The following is a 19,581-nucleotide window of genomic DNA, read 5'->3' as shown; positions in this document are numbered from 1 at the left end:
TATTGAATTTTATAAATCAATGATTTTTTCTAAATTTATTTTTATTTTTTACCGGTAATAACACTTAACTTGATATGTAATTAACCTAATTATATATATATATATTCATAATTTGTTGCAAAACAGCAGGTGTTTTATGCGTTAATTATATTATTTATAGTTTTATTTATTTTTATTTTATTTAATATTTTTTTTAATAATTATTTTTATATTTAAATATATTTATATAAAATTGAAATTTATTATTATTATTGATATATAAATTGAATGCAAACGAAAAATATATATTATTTCCATATGTAATCACAGGTAATAGATCTCACAATCACAACACACATACCACTTCTCTACCACTACTACTACTACTACTGAATTGAGTTGTACTACACATCCAATTGATCCTTAAAAAAGAGACATCAGTCCAAAAAACAGACTTCAGTCTCCTTAAGCTCCTACACTTCAGAGAGAGGTTACTTCAGTCACAAAAAAGAGATACTTCAGGGACAGTTGTGTCACAGTTACTTCAGAGACAGTCTCCAATTACTACCTACAGTGTATCTCTACCATCGGTATTCACTACAGACATACTACTGACCAGTGAGAAAGTGTGTATGTGTTTATTGATAGGGTGTGTGTGTATTAGTGACACCTTATTTAGGGTGTCTCGGTATTTGTCTAATTAATAGTCAATAATGGATAAGCAATGTGTTTAGGAATTATTAGGAGTTTCTATAATTTAATTTAAAAGTTTGTTAGACATAGAATTACAAGGACAGTTAGGTTTTTTAGGAAGGTTATATAATACCAATAACCAATAGAAGTTGATTGCTATCAATACTTATATATAATTTATATGATTATGTGATTTATGACAATTGTGTTGATTTGTTATGCAAAAACAAAATAATAAAAATATAGGAATTAGATTAAGTAATTAATATTTATTATAATTTATTATTAGTAGGTATTATTTAGTGACATATTATTTATTACTAGTATAATTAAGAGCTTATATATTGATATTTCTATTGTATATATTTTTTTGGTAAGTGATTAACCATAAAACCACATAGTTTTTTGACAGTTGTTTGATTATAAGTTAATTTTATCAATTTGTTTAACAAATTTATATATATATAAAAAATTATCTTTTATTTTTCTAGCAAATGGTATTTTTTTGAAAAAAATGATTAATTTATTATATATTTTTTACTAACTATTAATCGTTATTTTTCCCATTGTTTGTCGTCCTCTCTATCGACTGCCCAACAGTTCCCGTACACCACCGAAGCGCCGATACGCACGATCGCCGAGCCGTTCAGTCAGTCGTAGCCGAAGCCGATCGGACTCAAGGAGCCGACCGCGAACACCGCCCTCGCGGTCAGTGTCGCCTCGGGACCGACACTAAGAGCGCCAGTATGTTTGTATGGTGTTCTACCCGGGTGCCCCCACACGCACACATACACATTAGACTACTTGTTTTAAAATGAGAGGTGCGGGTCTATGTGTGGGTGGGTGTGTGTTTAGTATGGGTACCAATAATTTTTTTGGTCTCCTTTAATTAATTAAATTTAGGACTCATTAATACCAAAATTATACGATAATTATTGAAAACAATATATATATACAGTATATACATATACACACAAACACTTATTGATTTTTTTTTTAACTATAAGTTAATTATTATTGATTTGAAATCATTATTTTTTGACTATTTTTTTAACTATTCATTATTTTAGTAACTAATAAATAATAAATAAATGACAATTTTTTGGCTTATAATTTAATTATAATTATTTGATGATATTAAGTTATGAATTAAAATAATTTTTTTCGTTTGATTATATTTTTTTATTTATTTTTATCAATATAACAATTTAGAGCTAATTATATGTTTGTGTAAATCAAATAGACATTAATTAGAAGTAAATCAAAATTTTTATTAATAAAATTAATAGTAAATTCTTGTTTTTTTTGTATCACTACCTAAATATTTAAATCAAATTTATGACATCTATATTGAACACCATATTTGATTTATTATAATATTTACAATTAACTATTTCAATAAAAATTATAATAAGATAATTGAATTAATGTCTATGATTTGTTATTTTATAATATTATTAGTATTATTATGAAATATGATTATTATTATTATGAAAATATAACCATGCTAATAAATCAATTAAATGTTGGATGGATAACCTATCAGGTGTTTTCCCATATACCTAATATATCAATATTGAAAACTGTACTAAATATCTATTTATTAATTTTTTTTAAAAACGGTACAAAGGTTTAAACTACTGTCTAAATTAATTGATAGGCCATAAAAATTTACGGTAGTCTAGAAAATATTTTTTTTGTGCAATATGTATAAGATTATAGATATAATTTTTTTATCTAGATAGGTTATAAATTTTGAATTATTATTATTGTTAATTTTTAAAATAATATTGCATTCATGCGATTATTATTTATTTATTTTTACTGATAGGTCACTAATACGTCATCGGACCAGTGAAACAGTGTTTAAATTAATTAATTAATCCGAAGTCATCCATGTTAATCCCAATTAATTTATTATAGCCGGATAATTTTTTTTAAAGAGAAAAGCCTACATTTAATCTATAGTAAATGCAAAAAAAATTATCATAAAACTTTCTATTGAAAAAAATGTATGGACAATGAAATATATAATATGATATTATCATCATTTAATAAAATATAGATAATATTTGTTGTTTTTTATGATGTAACTAACTTTTTCTAAATATTCTACTAGTATATAAGCTGGGTAAAATTTGTTTTATATATATATAAGTCATTCAACAAAATAACTATTAAATAGTTAAAAATAAGTTGAATAGAAAATAAAACAATATATTTATAAATACAATGAATTTTTTTATTTTCGGATCAGTGTTTGTGCTGATCATTGGTCAAACTGTCGCAAGTATAGCAAAATAATAATGAAAATTAAATAAAAATTTAATTTTAACAAAACTTATTTTTATTTTACCCTAATATAAATATATATATATAGACTATCCCTGGCCAATTATACCAGGCTATCCCTGTCCCAAGGATGAAATTGCAAATACCGGTTGTTTGGGTGAATACGACTGTCTCTATCCAAACCCGCAAAACTGTAACCGATTTATACAGTGCAATGACGCCGGTCTTGCCTACGATATGCCCTGTGCTGCTAATCTGCACTTTAATGTCGCCATTCGTCGATGCGATTATCCTGAAAATGCCAACTGTGTAGTAGTGAAGCCAACAACTACTACTACTACTACTACAACGACTCCAACACCGGAGCCAACAAAACCCGAGCCAAAGCCAACCACTCCTCCGAGTGGTTTTGTTTGTTCAATCGATGACATCGCCAACACTGCTTGTAATGGACCGAAAGACTGTCTGTATCCACACCCGGAACGATGCGATCAATTTATTCATTGCGAAGTCAATGCCGACAATAAGACTGGACGACCAACCGTTAAGGACTGCCCTCCAGGTCTCGAATGGAACGACAACGAAAAGATTTGTGATTGGCCAGTCAACTCTACCTGTCCAGACAAACCAACAAAAGCACCGACTCAGGCACCTACTGAAGCACCAACTCAAGCACCTACTGAAGTACCAACTCAAGCACCTACTGATGCACCAACTCAAGCACCTACCGAAGCTCCGACTGAGGCGCCCACTGAAGCTCCTACCGAAGCCCCAACTGAAGCGCCCACCGAAGCACCTACCGATGCACCTACCGATGCACCTACCGATGCACCTACTGAAGCTCCTACTGAAGCTCCTACACAGGGACCTACTGACGGCCAATGTTATTGGGTGTGTCCGTCAACAACTACACCAAAACCACCGCCGCGTCCATTCCGATGTCCGCCACGCGATATAATTAACACCAAATGTTTGGGACCTAAAGACTGTTTGTATACCAATTGGAGTAACTGTAATACATTCATACAGTGCACTGTCAATCCTGGAGGCCGTACCGGCACACCAGTAGTCATGCCGTGTTCTAAAGGTCTCAAATGGAATAATAGAGATAAGGTATGCGATTATCCTAATCGGGCCACTTGTCGACACAACTGAGCCCAATAAGTCAAACAATATTTTTGTGATAATAGGACTGACCGATAATTATAATATAAAAAACATAAGTTTGTTATATTTTGCATTTAAAAAAATTATTATATATTTAGTCAAATTATAAAATGTTTTGTTGAAAATAGTTTTATTTGTTTTTTTTAATAAAATATATATATGTAAGCAAAAATATTTACTAATATAAAATAAATGTAGATTTAGAAAAATAATAAATATAATTTTTTTTTAATTACAATCAATGACTTGATTTTACTTGAATTTACTGTACCGTATTATATATTATGTGTAAATTTAAAAATCAAGAAAATCCAATAAAAGTAAGTTAAATGTTTTTTAATTTATTATTTATAAAATTTATTTTTATTTTACAAAATTTTTGTTTGAATTTTAAAAATTAATACATAAAATATTTATTTATTAATTATAAGAAAATATAGTAGGCTTTTCAAAATCAATAAATAATTATTAAATTTTAAAAATATTTATAATATTATATTAATACTGTAGTAAAAAAATTAATTTATATCAATTTAATAATTATAATTGAAAATAATTCATCAATTGCATATAATTGTGATACAATATTATTAATCATATAAAATATCAATCAAAGAAAAATGTTTAATAAAAAATACTGTATACTATATGTCAAACTATTTTAATTGATGATAAAAATTTATATATATGATTGACAGACTAAAATTATTTATTGATAATTAGTATAACACTATAACAATAATGTTGTATATCAGGTAGATAAATTACCTTGGTAGTACCATTCAATAAGATAAAGACCAAAATAATTATTTTTGATTTAAGTTATTTATTATATTAACACAATTATTATTTATTATTTTCTAATAAAAATATTTAATAGTTTTCAAAAAAATAATAATTAGCTAAAATTATATATAAATAATGCATTTAAAAATTTATTTATCAATTATTTTGATCATATTGTTAAATCAACTAATTGAAATACAATGTACAGTAGAATTATTATAATAATAATATTATATGCTATAATATAATAATTATTAATTATTATTATTATTATTATTAATAGGTAACGATATGCCAATACTACGTGGATTTCAGTGTCCCCGACACGAACCTGACCGTAGCCGATGTCGTGGACACGGACACTGTATGTATGCCGATCCTGAACACTGTAACCACTATATACAGTGCAACGATGCCGGTATAGCCTACGAAATGCATTGTCCCGATACACTATTGTGGAACGACCGGGATAAATTATGTGATTGGCCACAACAGTCTACGTGCCGACACTCGGCTTCCAAGGACGACATACATCACGGAAGACCCTATGACAGGTCAGACGGAAACTATTATAGTAGTGATGGCCGCGTATTGACTACTATTAGTAGTAGTCATTACTTAATGATTGGCGTAACACTTAAGTTAACAATTTATTATATGTTTAATTAAATATATATATATATTTCAAAAATAATATAAGATTATAGAATATTTATTTATATATTTTTATAAATGAGTTGTTAACCATTATTTATATTAATAAATGAAAATTTCAAAAAATATATTTTGTATTTATTTCATATTATTAAATCTAATATAATTTTGTGTGTGTGTGCAAAAAATGATAAAATTGTACAATACTTACAATACAATTCAATACTAATATTGTGATATCTTATCAAATATAAAATACTAAATACAAGTAATATAATACAAGTTTAATGCTTTTTATTAAGTTATTTGATTATCAATTTGATACTAAAAATGATTCACTGATTTAACTCTATTATAGTTTTTATTTATTTATTTTTTGTATAATATTAATAGTTGTTGAAATCTGTAAACAAATTAATCTAAAATATAATGTCTTATAAATGTTAAAAGTATTACTAATAATTTACAACATCAAAAATAACAACAAAATATTTGATTAATATAAATATATTAATTTTTTAAATGTCAAATGTTAAGTTAAATAAAAAAAAATAAAAATTGTATTTAAACTTATTTTAGATCAACTAAAAATTTATTATAATAATTTTTAAAGTGTTATTACTTTAAGATTAATTATTTTTATTTTATAACATATTATCATATACTATAACTATGTTGTTTTTAATATTTATTTAATTGAGTATAAAGTTTATATAATAAATTTTTTAATTTTAGTTTACCTGATTATTATAAAAACACATTTAATAAAAACAAAAATTTAATGTCATAATTTTTAAATGATAATATATTAAACATAATTTATACATAATAAAAATTATATAATTGTCTAATAGGATATAAGTTATATCTGTCATAAATACTATAAACTATAAATATATTATTAATTATAATAATATTTTTAAATGAATAAAACAAAAAATGGCAATTTATTTTTAATCAATTTAATGTTTATTTATAAAACAATATTTAAAATTTAAAATAATATTTATTGTATTTTTAAAATTAATATTTAAATATAGTGTATTAAAATTAAGTAAAGTATTTTACAGTTAATTAATACTTTTAAGTTTTATATTTTTTGCTTAGTTACTATTTTTTAGTAAATGTAATTTTATTTTATTTTTTTATAAATATACGGTACTATATTGTATTAAATATATAAAAAAATTTTATTATACAGATAACTTACAAATTTAGATCAGTATGCAATAGTTATGATGTTATATTCAATTAAATGTTAATTTATTACAATATAATTATTATAACGTATTAATAAAAAAATTTAATGATGGCATTCCCTAAAAGTTTAATTACAATAAAATTTTGCAATCAATGTCATTATTATTTTGCACATTTTTTTATCAATTTCATACTTAATTAAATTAGATGTTATAAATTAATAAAAAAATATTTTGCGCATAGACTGATCATATGATAAAATTATTTAGACTGTATAATTAATATATTTTATTAATTTAATCATACAGTAAGTAATATCAAAAGATTTAAGTGTTAGTTAAAAAAATTTAATAAAAAATAACTTTTTATTAATTAGATTGATAAAAATCAATAAAATTTACTATATCAATTACATTATTGTTCAATTTTTTTTACAATATATCTATTAAATTATTATTTATTTATTTTAGTTTGTTTTATTTAAAAGCTATTTATTTCTTTTTTTTAAAAAAAATTGTATTTATATATCAAATAAAGTAGTGTATAAAATTTATATGAAAAAACAATAGTCAATTTGGTCACCATTGAATAGATGACAATTTATAACAATAAAATGACTTCATATACTGTATATATTCTGGGAAAAATACAATTATATAATATATGAAAGGGTGTATAGATAATAAAATATATGACATATAATTATATTTTTTTTTTGATCAAAACAAAATTGAAGGTATTTAAACAATAAACATTTATTTTAATACAATTAGTTTATGGTTAAGGTTACAAAAATTAAAAAAAATAAACTAATACTTTAACAGTAATTGACGATGGCCAAATTAATTATCATATTATGCTCTATATTAGTTTACAGTGATTATACAGGTAATGTATTATACTATATTAATTAAACTATAAAAAATATATATATTATTTATGATTTATTAACAATATTATTACAATTTATTACAATTAAATATTTATTAACGAATAATTAACAATTTATTTAATTTGAAATATTATTTATAATTATTACAGTCTATGGACTAAACTTTAAATGTCCGGCTAATGACATCATTGAAACCGAATGTTTGGGTCCTAAGGACTGTTTATATCCACACCCTGAAAGGTGTGACCAGTTTATACATTGTGAGGTCAACGCGGGTGGTCAGTCAGGTCGACCAACAGTCAAAGATTGTCCTGCAGGTCTTCAATGGAATGATGATGATAAAATTTGTGACTGGCCGGCAAGTTCTACCTGTCCCGATAAGGACTCACCCAGTCCATCACCAGTCACGCCCACCAAACCCACTCCCAGACCAACTCCATCAACAGCCAGCCCTACGCCAGACATAGGGTTTACCTGTCCTGTCGATGACATTATAAACACTCAATGTATGGGACCCAAGGATTGTATGTATCCACACCCGACTAACTGCAGTCAGTTTATTCACTGCGAGGTCAATGCCGGCGGTCAATCAGGACGACCAACAGTCAAGGATTGTCCCGCAGGTCTTGAGTGGAACGATAAAGAAAAAATATGTGACTGGCCGGCAAGTTCTACCTGTCCCAATAAGGAAACACCCAGTACAAACATACCTATCAAACCAACTCCATCGACAGTCAGCCCTACACCAGATATAGGGTTTACCTGTCCTGTCGATGACATTATAAACACTCAATGCATGGGACCCAAGGATTGTATGTATCCACACCCGACTAACTGCAGTCAGTTCATCCATTGCGAGGTCAATGCCGGCGGTCAAACCGGTCGGCCAACCGTTAAGGACTGTCCCGCAGGTCTTGAGTGGAACGATAAAGAAAAAATCTGTGATTGGCCGGCAAGTTCTACCTGTCCCAATAAGGACTCGCCTAGTCCATCACCAGTCACACCCACCAAACCCACTCCCAGACCAACTCCATCAACAGCCAGCCCTACGCCAGACATAGGGTTTACCTGTCCAGTCGATGATATCATTAACACTCAATGCATGGGACCCAAGGATTGTATGTATCCACACCCGACTAACTGCAGTCAGTTCATCCATTGCGAGGTCAATGCCGGCGGTCAAACCGGTCGACCAACCGTTAAGGACTGTCCCGCAGGTCTTGAATGGAACGATAAAGAAAAAATATGTGACTGGCCGGCAAGTTCTACCTGTCCCAATAAGGAAACACCTAGTCCAACGCCAATTATACCCACCAAACCCACTCCATCGACAGTAAGCCCTACGCCAGACATAAGGTTTACCTGTCCTGTCGATGACATTGCAAACACTCAATGTATGGGACCTAAGGATTGCCTGTATCCACATCCGAAACATTGCGATCAATTTATTCACTGCGAAGTCAACGCCGACGGTGTTACCGGTAGACCTACCATTAAGGACTGTCCCGATGGGTTGCTATGGAATGATAATATAAAGCAATGCGATTGGCCAAACATGTCTACTGGATGTCCTCCAACTCCTGCAACACCCGATAACATTGTAACGCCGACAGCCAATGCAACCACTCCGACTGATGGCCAATGTTATTGGGTTTGTCCATCAACAACAACAAAGAGAGTACCTCCCAGTCCCACAACAACTACACCTAACCCGGGACCAGACTTTGACTGTCCCGAAGAAGACATAATCAACACTCAATGTTTGGGACCGAAAGACTGTCTGTATCCGTACCCGACTAACTGCAATAAGTTTATACACTGCGAAGTCAATGCCGATGGTCGGACCGGCCGACCGACTGTCAAGGACTGTCCGGCTGGACTCGAATGGAATGACAAACAAAAATGGTGTGATTGGCCACATCTGTCTACATGTCCGCGACAACAACACCGACCACATTATAGATTCAATAGTATTTTTGGTAATAGAAAATAAAATACAGTAGTAATATCATAGATAAATAATTTTTTAAAGTTTTTTTTTTAAAAAATAAAATATTATTAAATATTTCTGTTTTTATGTAATAATTTTTTTTGTTTTGTTAAAACTAACTCTTTATTTGGTAGACAATCATCATATGAGTTGAGAGCTCACTGTTAAAGTGTCAGATCTGACCCAAAGTTGACAATTATTTTGATAATAAAAAAGAAATAGATTTTATGTCACAAAAAATACAAATTTTGGGACCAAATACTATAAAAATATTAAACAAAAATTTATATTTTATAAAACTACTAATACTATAAAAATACTAATTATTATATTACTTGTACTATTTATTGGTTGTCAACTTATGCAACTTATTCAACGTTATATCTATTGAAACAATAATATTAAAATTATAATACTATTTAATCTTTAAAATGCATTAACATTAACAACTTGTTAACAAAAAAAGTATAATTAATATTAATAATTTAAAATTATTTGATATAAATTAATGTAGTGTAAAAATTGATCTTATAAAAAATTGTTTTGTATTGTATTCAGGGTTGGAAAAATACAAGGTTTTCAATTTTGGACTTGTAAATTACAGCAAAATACAATGTACTGGATGTATTTTACAATTATAGAAAAATTACATTAACAATGATAAAATATTTATTTTTTTATTAAAATTATTATTATTACATAATTTCAATATCGTTATTAGAATTGTTGTTTTCTAAAACTATTAAAAATTAATATTAATTATTTTATTAATATATTTCAATACCAGAATTAAATTGAATAGTTAATTTCAAATTTTTTTTAAATAAAAAATAATTATTATTACAAAACATGTGTTTGTTTGTGAATTTTTGTATTGTTGTTACTAGGTGACGCAAATTTTTTTTTGTAAGCCAAAATTGTCATGTAATTTACATTGTATTATACTGTATAATACGCTTTGTATTATACATACACTTTGTCTCTGCCAACACTGATTGTAATACAGTTGTATACAGTATTATTAGTTTTTATGTTTATGATTGATTTGTTAATCCTCAATTGTTATCATTTTAGTGGCAATAATTTTTTTTGATCAATATTTTCTGATATTTATTTAATTAATTATATAGATATTTACATTGATCCCTGTTTACTAGTGGCACCAGTCTAGTTAAATCCAACATTAAAATTAATTAATTAAAAAACAACATAAAATTATCAACTCACGTAAAATTGATTAAATAAAAAATAATTGCATACATAATCTGGTAATACATAATCAATGTTAATACCCAGTGTTATAATTTTTACATACATATGCAAAAATATTAAATAACATAAACTATATAAACTGCAAGAAAAATTCAAATAGAAAAAAACAATTATACAATTATAATTTAAAATTATTATTATTGTAATTGTTTAGAAAAAACTAACTAATTTAATAAATTGTAAAAATGTTAAATTTATTTATTATATTATTTTCTATAATACTTTACTGTCAATCAACAGGTAATCTAGAGTTTTAAAAAAACTACTTTACTTTTTTACTATTTTACTTACAATTTTTTGCTAATAATTAATAATAAATAAAAATATTATTTTTTTTTAATTTCCTACTAAAATAATACTAATAATACAGTCAATGGCTTAGACTTTGAGTGTCCCACTAAAGACATTATTGAAACCAAATGTTTGGGTCCCAGTGATTGTCTGTATGCCCATCCATACAGGTGTGACCAGTTTGTTCTCTGTTTGATCAATAAAGATGGCAAAACTGGTCGTCCCGTAGTTAAGACCTGTCCTCAAGGACTCGAGTGGAACGACAACACCAAAAGCTGCGATTGGCCCCAATCGTCGACATGTCGTCAATTACGATGCCCGGTGTGGGACATAATTAGGACCAAATGTTTGGGACCGAAAGACTGTCTGTACACTAATTGGCTTAACTGTAATACATACATACAGTGTACTGTCAATCCAGACGGCCGTACCGGTAGACCGGTAGTGATGCCGTGTCCGGCGGGTCTCAAATGGAACAACAGGAATAAGGTGTGCGATCGCCCGGAGCGGGCAACCTGTCGACACTAAACTAATTACTAAAATTTGATGATTGTGTTTGAAATAATATAATAATTATTTCATAATTTCGATAATTATTGCCTAAATATGATAATATACTATATTTCAATTATTTTTCTTTAATACTTTTATACTTTTATTTAGCATTTAAATAATATTTATCACAATTTGATAAATGTTATTATTTTAATTTAAATATGCATTCAAATAAATAACAAAAAAAATCTAATAATATTAAAATTCTAAAAAATATTTTGTAATTTATTTAAAATATATATATTATTAAAAAAATAAAGTATCAATATAGTGCTTAACTATATTATTTTTCATTCAATAATTAAATATTATCTAATAAAGTATAATAGTTTAATTTTCCTTTAAAATTTTTAGTTAAACTATTAATTTAGTATCAGAAATATTTAAGTAAATATACATTGTTAAAGCATTTAGGCGTGGTTCACATACTATGTTCGCACTTGAGGGGAGGGGGGTTAGCCAAACAGAACAAAGAGGAGGGGAGGGGTAGAGACTTTAAGAACGATAGCATTTAGATAATATTTTATTTCTTGTGGTGAGGAGGGTAGCGGTTAGGGACATGAAAACGTAATTTTTTTTAAATGACTACATGCCAACAATTTCCAACTTAGGGGAGAGAGGGTGTCTAGATTTCTTAAAAAGTGCGGACGTAATATGTGATAAGCCTCTTATATGATTTCGTCAAAAAATAATATTAATAATAATTGATTTAATCAGAATAAAATATAATTTACAATAAAAGTAGTTGTAATTTAATTGTTAATTGTTTTAATAAGCCTCATTAGCAAACATTTTAATTAATTTAAGTGTAATACAAAATTAAACAAAAAAAAAAAAATTATAATAATAAATGATTCAATTTTTTCGATTAAAAACGTTTTAATTTACTAATTAAATGATTTTTTAATTTAATAAATTTCTAAGGATTTTTAAGCATAAACAAAATACTGATAATAGTTTTAAAGTTTGTAAAGTCATCTATTTTTTTAATTTTTATTTCTAATTAATAATAATTATTTTATTTTTTATATTATATTAAAATATTGAAATCACGTAGTCTATATTGGAGTTTTTAATGCAATATTTAACTAGTTAGCTAAATAAAATATTAAAATAATAAAATCTAATATTGCAAACTCTAAATATTATACTAACTAATTATTTTTAGATAAAAAATAATAATATTTAAAAAATAAAACTATGGCTCAAAAATTAAAAGTATTGTTTATACCATTAGATGGTATCGGTCATATAAATTCAGCCATAGGTATGGCACAGGTATTGATTAAAGCGGGCCATGAATGCTGGTTTGGTGTCGAAATTCAATGGACTAATATGTTAGCAAACTATGGCATACAAACATGTTTGTGGCCATCGTTACCGATATATAAAGATAATACCAGCAAAAGTTTGTCTGAAAATTCAAAGGAAAAATCAGTTTTTTTAATGAAAGTGTTAGGCATTGTTGGTAACCGATTGACACCCGCAGAAAAATGTATGGCTTCAATCAAACGTATGAATCAGTTAACAATAATGTTTGGACAGTTATTTGATGACAATGTCTATCGTGCCATACATGAAGTACAGCCCGATATTATAGTAACTGATCAAATCAAACCATTGCCATCAGTGATAAAGTCAGGCATACCATGGGTTATGGTATGCGCTAGTAATCCGTTGACAATGTTGAGCGATCATCGGACACCACCACCACATTTGGGTAATAAAATAAAATAAAATTATTATTAGTATTATAATTATTATTAATGCTATTAAGGTTTGCCAACTAATGGTCCAAAAGATAATTGGCCAAAACTTATTAGTGAAATAATTAACGGAATTAATGAAAACAATTCACAATTGAATTATTATAAACAGATGACCATTGAATTGCTTTTCTATGGAGAACTTTATCCAAAATCTCAATTTCTAAATATATATGACTTTCCATTGGAATTGGATTATCACGACATAAGACCACTGCCCGACAATTGGTATCGTTTTGATAACTTTATGAGAAAAGACATCAGTAATGAATCATTTATAATGCCGGAGCAATTGAGAGACAAACCGGGAAAAGTTATTTATTTTTCGTTTGGATCTATATGTTCAGTAGATGTCAATAATATGAAGCGATTGATTGCTATATTATTGAAGTCGCAAAACGTATTCATAGTATCAAAGGGACCGTTAGGTGATGAGTACGATCTGACGGACAATATGTGGGGTCAGACAAGTGTACCGCAAACACAAGTCCTGCCATTAGTTGATTTGGTTATAAGTCACGGCGGAAACAATACTATTACTGAATGTTTTTACTTTGGAAAGCCTATGATAGTTATGCCACTGTTTGGCGATCAGTTCGATAACGCACAGAGAGTCCATGAAAAAGGGTTTGGTATACGACTCGATGCCTACAAGTGCTCTGAAAAGGAGTTATTAACAACTATTGAAACACTTTTAAATGACAAGGAATTGAACGAAAAAATGCAAAAAATATCGCAACGAATTAAAGCTGAAAACAATTTAACAAAATTACCGCAACTTTTTGAAAATGTTGTCAATAAGTATAAACATAAATAAATTTAAAAAAAAGATTAACAATATAAGTGTCTATTCTTTTGTTAATAAAATTAATAAAAAATAGTTAGATATCTTTAGTTACTGTGAATTTAATAATAATTATAATTCTAACAATATATTGCATATTGAATAATAAATATTAAAAATTATTAATAGATATTTTTTGTTTGTTTATTTAATTATATCTTTGCCACTTTTAGCTAATAATTTTATTAATATTATATTAATAATTAAATTTATACAGTTCACATTTTTAAGTAGATGATAATTACAAATAGTCTAGTATTATATAATAATACAAATAATACAAATTATTTAATGAAATTGATTGATCTGTGATTTTAGGGTAAAAAGTTATGACAAATAAATAAATGTCAAGACATAGATATTTCATGTTTGCATAAATTTGGCTAAATTTTAAAACTTAATAACTAACTAATACTTAAGTGAAAAATTACACTAAATAAACCCAAATATTATATTAGAATCTATAATATAAGCCATTTGAATATTGGTGAATAATATAGACCTCAAAAATCTCAAAAATAATTTATTTAAAATACGACCCCTAACATCAATAAAATGTTATGTTAAATCAACATGTTACTTTTAGAAATAGTTTTGAAAAACTGGAAAATACTACTATCATAGTATTAAAACTTTACTTTTTTAAATTGTGGCATAAAATATAAATTATACACTAATCAGAAATATAGTAATGTCTATAGTTTTTTTGTTGGTTGTCTTACAGCGTCCGGCATAAAGAGCGCACGTAAATAAAAATTAATATCTCGAAAACTACAAATGATAAAAATCTGAAATAAATTTTATTAAAATCACATATAAATAGGGTTTAGTGTATTAGGTTTTAAAAATGTTTTCCATCATTAACTGCTGAAGATGCTGAAGAAGTTCTTGAAAGGCAACACAAACACGACGTCTCAACTCATCAGGAATTCCCAAAATGACTAGTAATGCGTTCTTCCAGTTCCTCCAAATTCTCCATACTCTTTTCATAGACTATCGTTGACATAACCCCAGAGAAAAAATCTCAAGCATTTAGTCATTTTGGGAATTCCTGATGAGATGAGACGTCGTGTTTGTGTTGCCTTTCAAGAACTTCTTCAGCATCTTCAGCAGTTAATGATGGAAAACATTTTTAAAACCTAATACACTAAACCCTATTTATATGTGATTTTAATAAAATTTATTTCAGATTTTTATCATTTGTAGTTTTCGAGATATTAATTTTTATTTACGTGCGCTCTTTATGCCGGACGCTGTATTATACAACGATTGATGACTTGTAGTCGCCATACCAACCGCACCGACAGATATATTGACAGTCCGGGTATTTATTGCCAACAATTGTTTTATTATTTGTCTTATTATTTTTGAAAACACCATTTTGGATAAAAAATATTTTATTAAAGATATAAAACTAAATTATATTGTTTTAAAATTTTTATGTTAAGTTAAATTCAAGTTTAATTGATAGGTAATCATGAATTGAGTATTAATCTTATTTTTAGTTCAAAAAAACAAATTTCAAAATTAAATGATTAGTAAAAAATATTTGATTTTTGATTATTTCTAAACAAATAATAAGTGATTCATTAGTTTAGTTAGAAAAATAAAATTTTTAATATTATATTGCAATATATTGTAATAATAGTACTCTCTCTCTCTCTCTCTCTCTCTCTCTCTCTCTCTCTCTCTCTCTCTCTCTCTCTCTCTCTCTCTCTCTCTCTCTCTATGATAATTGCATAAATCCAACACTACACCACTACACAACTACACCCATATATAGGGTTTTTAAAAATAATAAATTCATGGCCTGGCAATACCCAAATATAATAAAAGCCATAAATGCTTTTATAAAAGTGTATAATTAAAATAGAAATATAAAACAAGTAATATTTACTAAAAAAATTATGTAAACATAAAAAACCAATTATTAAATCAATTAAATCTCTAAATTTTTTAAACATTTGTTTATTACTTACATTTATTATACAGTATATTATTAAAAAATATCTATAATTATTTTTTAATAATACAAAGCTATTTTTTATTATAGTTGTAAAAAAATAAACATAACATAAAATTGAATGTATGACATGAAAATATTTATAACAATTAAAAAAAATAATTAAAAACAAAATTAATTATTACAATTAAATTATCAAAATTAAAAAACAGTAAACTCTAGATTGTATTGTATGAATAAAATATATATAATCATACAATTAATACTTTTACCATTTCATCTCCCGTTCCCACAACAACTCAATTCCCGTTCCCTTCCATTCGGTGGCAATTTTTCTGTCGATGGCATCGCTTTGTTCTTTAGTCATATGTGATCTCCAGTCTTCGTTAATACCTTTTCTGATCCGCCAATTGTCTTGTCTGTCGAATATAGGTTTCATTGCATCAATAGAGGCCAACCTTTCGATGCGATCCAATAGTGTTTCACTACTACCAGTGCTTTCGATATTGTCATTCATTACATCCGACAAACGTTTACGATATTCATCGCCCAAAAACTGTGCAATTGTTTCAATGGCTTTTCGCGGCTCTCGAATCATATCTTCGTATAAAATAATCTGAAAATTTGATTCCGACCTATATTTCCAATAATAGTTGACAAATGAGAAATAGTCGTGACGTTTATGCAAGCGATCCGATAGCCAATAGTCGAGAAATTCCTGATAATGTTGAGGACTACCGATATTGACTTCCGGGTGCTTTGTTTGCAATCTTTTGATAATGGCTTTGAAAGTCGAGTTAAACACGTCTTTAGGATTTCTCAATAATAACATATAGTTTGCTTTCGATTGTATTTGAAAATCAATCATATTTTGCTTCAATAATATAATACCATTGTCTTTGTTATTGTTGTTTGTCTTTTCATTGATCTCATCGGTTGTTAAATTATTTTTGAAAAACATTTTTCTAGTCCTATCCAATGATCCGATTTCAAAATTATTAATCAAAAAATCTTCGTCGTCTACCGGTGATGTATTCATGGCTTCCGATAATATCAATTGTATAATATATATAAACCAATTACTTCCGCTTCTATAACCTGATACTAGAAGTCGATATCTATTATCCAATTTTAGTGATTTTGATTTTTCAACACTTAATAAAAAGTCTTCGATGTTATTATCTTTCTCATACTTATCGATTAATTCATTGAAATCCATTGTAAATATTTTAGCTAAATTATTATAATTTTATAATAAATAATAATTATTTTAATACAAATATATATATATACAGTATATATACAGTATATCAATGTTAAGTAAGGCTTACTTGTTTAGGGGAAGGGGTATAGAGGCTTCAAATGAAAAAAATTTCGAAAGACTTTTGTCTATAGTTTTTTTTACTGTGCTATTGATAATTGTGATAATTTTTTTCGTGATAATTATTATTTAGTAATACATTCGGTGTATTTATGGTTAACATTAACATTCAGTCTATAATTTGTAAGTCATTGAGGCCACATCATCTAATGTGATATATATAATATACCAGGGTTAAGCAAGGTTTTGGATTTTAGGGGGGTAGACCGGGGTAAAATTTACAAAATTCTCGAAAAATCTTGGGGGGGGGGGGGATTTTCACAATATTGGGTGGGGTAAGATTTTTTTTGCATTTTTAAACGGCAATTTTTTTTAAATCCAAAATCAAGGGGGGGTCAAGAGAAAATACCCTAATATTCTTTTAAATTCCCGAATATTCCCATGTAAATTCGATAAAGTTCCCGTATAAATTCCCAAGAAAATAGGTAAAATTTCCTAAAATACAAAAAAAACTTAAAAATTAACAAAAACTTAAATTTTAACAAAAAAATAAAATAATGTATTTAATATTAAAAATATTTGATAAAAGCATTAATAATACACTGAGTTTTTTAGTATTTTAGTAATTTTTAACTTTTAAAATAATAAATTTTTTTAAATAATACTTAATGTTTAGTTTATAGATATATATTTTTATTTTTTAATGTTATTTTCATATAAATACTGACTGAATATTAATTATAAAATTGAAATTTTTTTTAATTTTTTAGTTAAAATTTTAAAAATTATTAATAAAAACCTTGAATATAAGTATTTATTGTTTTATTTTTTAAAACTATCTTAAACATCTATTTAAGTTGTAATATGATTATTTTTTTCAACAAATAAGTAATTTTTAATTTTTTAGTTTAATATTTTAATAAAAATTTTGTTATTTTTAGATGAGTTTTAATGTTATTTTAACATTTTTTATTTATTTTTAATCAATAATTAGATTCATATAAATTTTAAAAACATAAAAACACATTAAAATAGTTTTAATTAAAATTTAAATTTTTAAAAACTAAAAAAATTTCGACGCCGAAATTTTAGGGGGGGGGTCATTTCTCCTCGTTTTTAAGCGACAATTTTTTCCTTTTGGTCAAAAAGTCTGGGGGGTAAAATCCCAAAATCTCGATCTTAGGGGGGTATTTTGGCCTTACCCCTACCCCCTTACTTAGCCCTGATAATATACATATATATATATCGGTAAGTGTAATAATTAAATAAATAAACCTATAATATCTATTGCAATGTTAGTACATGTATAACAATATTAAGACGTAAAAATGACACTTAATTTTTAAACTAAAATCTCATTTTCAGTAATTGTGTTGTAAAACATTTTAAACTACTAATTATTGCTAAATAAACTGCTATTTAATTAAATAAATAAAATAACTATCAGTTAGAGAAAACAAATTTGAGTTAGAGAACAAATAATAATAATATAATTTTTAGTTAGATATAAAATAATATCATATATTTTATTATGTTTTTTACTAATAAAAATAATAAATGATAATGTATCATTATTTTAATTAAAAATATAGATTAAAATTTAAGCTTTGTTTCTGCAAATTAGGTTTTGTAATTTAGATGTTAGTAGTTTAGAGTCCTCCAAATGATTTGTGATTATTTATTGGCATAGTTTTTATTTTTTAAATAATATTATAACAAAAAAAAATTCAAACATAAAATAGTCGTTTTTGTCGGAACAATATGAATTTTAAAAAATGTAATTTTTACTGTTTTTTTTAATTTATATCATAATTTAATCTTATTTAATCTTATAATTCAGTTTTAATAATAGTATTTGTTACTTTAGATTATTATTAAGTAAATTAATTATATAAGATTAATTATAAATAAAATAT

General features: G+C 26.6%; 4 protein-coding genes and 1 pseudogene across 6 annotated transcripts in view; 4 read left to right on the top strand and 1 right to left on the bottom strand.

The window, feature by feature from the left end:
* LOC128952201 (RNA-binding protein 1-like) overlaps window positions 1-1,646 on the top strand; it is a 2,877-nt gene extending 1,231 nt beyond the window's left edge. For 2 of the 3 annotated variants that reach the window (XM_054297548.1, XM_054297547.1), the window contains exon 5: window positions 1,273-1,646. In XM_054297548.1, the coding sequence (XP_054153523.1) occupies window positions 1,273-1,408 (136 nt within the window). In that variant the 3' untranslated portion in view covers window positions 1,409-1,646. Of the gene's footprint in view, window positions 1-309; window positions 869-1,272 lie in introns of those variants that run through there. The other variant, XM_054297549.1, reaches the window with a different exon arrangement.
* Window positions 1,647-2,826: 1,180 nt separating this feature from the next.
* Window positions 2,827-9,707, top strand: LOC128951369 (mucin-2-like; annotated as a pseudogene).
* A 1,331-nt stretch (window positions 9,708-11,038) lies between these two features.
* On the top strand, window positions 11,039-11,858 carry LOC128952203 (peritrophin-1-like). Its single transcript, XM_054297552.1, has 2 exons — window positions 11,039-11,165; window positions 11,296-11,858. The coding sequence occupies exons 1-2, from the start codon at window positions 11,111-11,113 to the stop codon at window positions 11,742-11,744; spliced, it is 504 nt and encodes a 167-aa protein (XP_054153527.1). The 5' UTR covers window positions 11,039-11,110; the 3' UTR covers window positions 11,745-11,858.
* Window positions 11,859-12,971: 1,113 nt separating this feature from the next.
* On the top strand, window positions 12,972-14,354 carry LOC128951368 (uncharacterized UDP-glucosyltransferase YojK-like). Its single transcript, XM_054296618.1, has 2 exons — window positions 12,972-13,491; window positions 13,549-14,354. Exons 1-2 carry the CDS (start codon window positions 12,972-12,974, stop codon window positions 14,352-14,354), a joined length of 1,326 nt encoding a protein of 441 aa, XP_054152593.1.
* A 2,214-nt stretch (window positions 14,355-16,568) lies between these two features.
* Window positions 16,569-17,679, bottom strand: LOC128952198 (sulfotransferase ssu-1-like). The gene is made up of 2 exons (XM_054297545.1): window positions 17,676-17,679; window positions 16,569-17,577 (listed from the first exon to the last, which is right to left on the bottom strand). The coding sequence occupies exon 2, from the start codon at window positions 17,561-17,563 to the stop codon at window positions 16,613-16,615; it is 951 nt and encodes a 316-aa protein (XP_054153520.1). The 5' UTR covers window positions 17,564-17,577; window positions 17,676-17,679; the 3' UTR covers window positions 16,569-16,612.
* Between the last annotated feature and the right edge of the window lie 1,902 nt (window positions 17,680-19,581).

This window comes from Oppia nitens, unplaced genomic scaffold (assembly GCF_028296485.1).
Source record: "Oppia nitens isolate AA-2021 unplaced genomic scaffold, nextdenovo-longstitch-racon4-pilon3 scaffold1_pilon_pilon_pilon, whole genome shotgun sequence".
NCBI lineage: Eukaryota > Metazoa > Arthropoda > Arachnida > Sarcoptiformes > Oppiidae > Oppia > Oppia nitens.
Note: the sequence above shows the minus strand (reverse complement) of the source record. Positions and strands in the feature narration are given on the sequence as shown.

Coding starts and splice junctions, on each gene's coding strand:
- LOC128952203 (XM_054297552.1), top strand. CDS start 11,111: ATGTTAAATTTATTTATTATATTATTTTCTATAATACTTTACTGTCAA. Junction 11,166..11,295: donor ACTTTACTGTCAATCAACAG/GTAATCTAGAGT, acceptor CTAATAATACAG/TCAATGGCTTAGACTTTGAG.
- LOC128951368 (XM_054296618.1), top strand. CDS start 12,972: ATGGCTCAAAAATTAAAAGTATTGTTTATACCATTAGATGGTATCGGT. Junction 13,492..13,548: donor GACACCACCACCACATTTGG/GTAATAAAATAA, acceptor AATGCTATTAAG/GTTTGCCAACTAATGGTCCA.
- LOC128952198 (XM_054297545.1), bottom strand. CDS start 17,563: ATGGATTTCAATGAATTAATCGATAAGTATGAGAAAGATAATAACATC.